The 3486-nt window shown below is 41.7% G+C and overlaps 1 protein-coding gene across 1 annotated transcript; it reads right to left on the bottom strand.

The window, feature by feature from the left end:
• Positions 1 to 1608: 1608 nt before the first annotated feature.
• Positions 1609 to 2178, bottom strand: LOC116268410 (uncharacterized). Its single transcript, XM_031650063.1, has one exon. It carries the CDS (start codon positions 2176 to 2178, stop codon positions 1609 to 1611), a length of 570 nt encoding a protein of 189 aa, XP_031505923.1.
• Positions 2179 to 3486: the final 1308 nt, after the last annotated feature.

Raw genomic sequence — 3486 nt, 5'->3', positions numbered from 1 at the left:
CACAAAGTAGGAAACCTACGTGCCTGAAGATTTCAAGCCAGACGGAAAAGTGGATGACTATGTGATCAATAGCTCCATGGTTGCATTCGGTGGCAGACCCTCCAGGTGGAATTTCTACTCCAAGGGAAACGTCTTCAGCTTCGATATCACCCAGGAGGGGAAGAAGAAGAGCATAAAGGGATCGAAGGTGCTATAGCTGGGCTACAAGGTGACGGAAGTCACTGTCAATCCTGAAAAGAACATCATCATTGCTTGCGCATCCAACGGAACGGTTTCATCCTACAATGTTGACTACAGCTAGGACAGCTAAAATGTAACAATCTTTTAATTCAGTCATTTTCGCTTTTGATGGTGGACAAGGCAACCATTGATGAGTTTTCCCTTGAGAAGAAAAAGGTAGAGCCCACATAGGAAGAAAGAACTATCAAAGTGGCCCTTTCGAAGATATTGAATGAGACTTATCTTGCCATCAATCTCGACAGTCAGTGCGTTTACTTCCGCAACTACATGAAAAGAATAGTAAAATCCATTCTATTTAGACCTTCCAGAGGATCACTCTTCCCAGCTTCCCAAGATCCATCCTCATGAACGAAAGTAAAAAGGAGTCTTAATTCGTGGTCGGTCTCAAGGAAGGAGCCATAATTAAGATCAACACACTATAGCTGGAGCAGAGGGTGAAATACGAAGGAATTGCCAACAATTCAGTGGACAAAATCATTCAAGTGAAGAGCAAAAATTGGCTAATCCTGGCCCACCCTTCAGCTCTCGCCATCTATTCACCCGACCAATGATGCCTTTTTTGATATTTGCATTCATTTTCATAATTGGAAATACCAAGATACACGTAAAAGAGATATCACTTGCGGACTGGAGGAGGGACGTTCTTGGGGAATGCTCCAGACATGTTGGGAACTGGCCAATAATTAGCAACCATGTAGATTGCATATCCTGTCTTTTGACGAGTGATTGCGTATCCAAACCCAACGTCTGTAACTGATTTCCATATCATGGCTGTAAAGTGGCCGACTGGTTTGCCATGTTGATTGCTAATTCCTTTTTAATAGTTGTAATAGATGTTTTAAGAGTACCAGGAGTCAGTTGCTGCTGTGGTTTTGTATGTAGTGGTGGGGGATCCCCACTGGAAGTAAATGTTCTCGCCGTAGTTTCCCTTCTTAGCTTCGGGAGAGTGTTCATATCTTTGAATAGATGCTAGGTGTTCCGCGTATTTTTGGGCTGCTTTATTCAGGGTATCGTTGAGCTTGATGTTCGAACACTTGTGCAAGGATCTGTCGTAGTTGTGCCTTGCTAACTCGGCTAATCGGAGGAATCGCAAATCCAAGGTCAGATTTTGGGAAGGAGCAACTGCTCCATATGCCATATAAAGACATACGGCAATCACGATCAAAGCTTTCAGAAAGGCTTTGCTTGCCATTTTCTTAAATTTAAAAATAATAAAATAGAATTATTAATAAAATAGCAATCATATCGTCACATTTGAGCATTAAAAAATGAATGATTTGGCTTGAATATTCAAGAAGGCCCTTATTTATCAACCAAAAGCCCAGTTAGATTATACTTTAACTTGTATGATAATTGATGAGATGATGATCAGACTGGAGCTGGGACGTTTGCAACATATTGACCCCTAACATTGGGAGTTGGTGAATAATTGGCCACCACATAGACGGCAAATCCTCCTTGTTCTGCGACGAGGGCAAATCCGAAGCCAACTTGGGTCACTGCTTTCCAGACCAATGCAGTGAAGTGGCCGATCACTTTACCTGTCTGCTTAGCAGCGCCAGTCTGGTAGTCGTAGTTCACGTTTTCTCCGTACCAGCTTTCAGTTGCCTCTCCGTCCTTGTAGGTCTTGCTGGGATATCCCCAACCCCAGTAGAGGTTTTCGCCATAGGTTCCGTTTTTAGCCGAGGGAGAGTGGGTGAAGACGTGGTTGGTGGCGAGGTAATCGGCATAGGTCTGGGCAGCAGTATTGAGAGAATCACTTAGAGTCAGGCTGGGAGTCCCGTGGAGGGCCCTCTTGGCATTATGCCTGGAAAGCTCAGAGGCTCTGAGAGCAGCCAAATCCAAGGCGGCTTCATGGGAAATAAAAGCTGCCTTATGGGAGATCTGGAGGGCCAGAGCTGTGGCCAGGAGGAGAGCTAGGACGAAAGATTTGTTCATTTTTCAAATATATTATAACGCAATCTAACTGATATCGGTAAAAGCAGAGCCGCATTTAATACAAATGTGAATGCCTCGGCTTGATTTTCTCCTAAATTGTCTGCACATTCTAACTATTTAAAGATTGATAAAATTACAATCAAAATTGAGCCAAGAAAACAATATCATTATTACCACACCGTTGAGAGTTATTCCTTATAGAAATATCAAAACCAAATGCTTTTTACCTATGGCTCAATGAATGTTCATAAACTATAATACAAGTTAACAAAAAACAAATCTTACCGATCAGATGATTTGATGATTATTTGAATATTCTAAAAGACTCAATTTTGATAAACTACATAATATCAATATTAGGAATTCATCAATATTTAATAACACCCAATTTACATTAACGCAATTAAGACTTGAAAACCAATAATAAACACAATTTAAAACTTTATAATATAAGAAAGTATAATTAAGAAGTTATATGTGATTTTAGGATGATGATCATTTGCGCAGTGGAGCCGGCACATTCTTAATGTATTGTCCATAGACGTTAGGAGTAGGTGAGTAGTTAGCAACTACATAGATTGCGTATCCATTATTTTCTGAGGTTGTAGCATAGCCAAAACCTACTGACGTCACTGACTTCCAAATCATAGCTGTGAAGTGGCCAGTTACCTTGGTGGATAGCAAAGGCCCTGTCAGATAGTTGTAGTCCTTATTCTAAGCATACCAGCTATCCGTTGCCTTGGCATTAGAGTACACGTTCGAAACAGATGACCACGCATAGAAGAGGTTTTCACCATATAGACCTTTTGAAGCTTAGGCAGAGTGAGAAAACTTATGATTGGCGGCCAGGGTTTATGCGAATTTCTGAGCAGCTGCATTGAGAGTGTCATTGAGCTTTAGATTGGGACATCCGTGCAAAGCCCTATCAGTATTATGCTTTGCCAGCTAAGCAGCTCTAAGTGCTGCTAAATCCAAAGCGGCCTCATGGGAAATGGGAAGGGAAGTTTGGGCGAGGTGGATGGACATTGCTGTGACCAGCAGGGCAAGGATCAACATTGCTTGGCTCATAAACTATAATTGATTATAGCTTAGACTAAAATAGCCTAGGAATATTAAATATCATTATAAATGAGAGAAAATAGTCTAAAAAAATCCATCTTTTTCCTTATCTTTTTACGTCATATAAGTATTGATCTTCTAGGACACAATACAAAGATCAGGGGTTGGGGTTGGGGTTGGGGTTGGGGTTGGGGTTGGGGTTGGGGTTGGGGTTGGGGTTGGGGTTGGGGTTGGGGTTGGGGTTGGGGT

Source organism: Nymphaea colorata, unplaced genomic scaffold (genome assembly GCF_008831285.2).
Source record: "Nymphaea colorata isolate Beijing-Zhang1983 unplaced genomic scaffold, ASM883128v2 scaffold0265, whole genome shotgun sequence".
Taxonomy (NCBI): Eukaryota; Viridiplantae; Streptophyta; class Magnoliopsida; order Nymphaeales; family Nymphaeaceae; genus Nymphaea; species Nymphaea colorata.
Note: the sequence above shows the minus strand (reverse complement) of the source record. Positions and strands in the feature narration are given on the sequence as shown.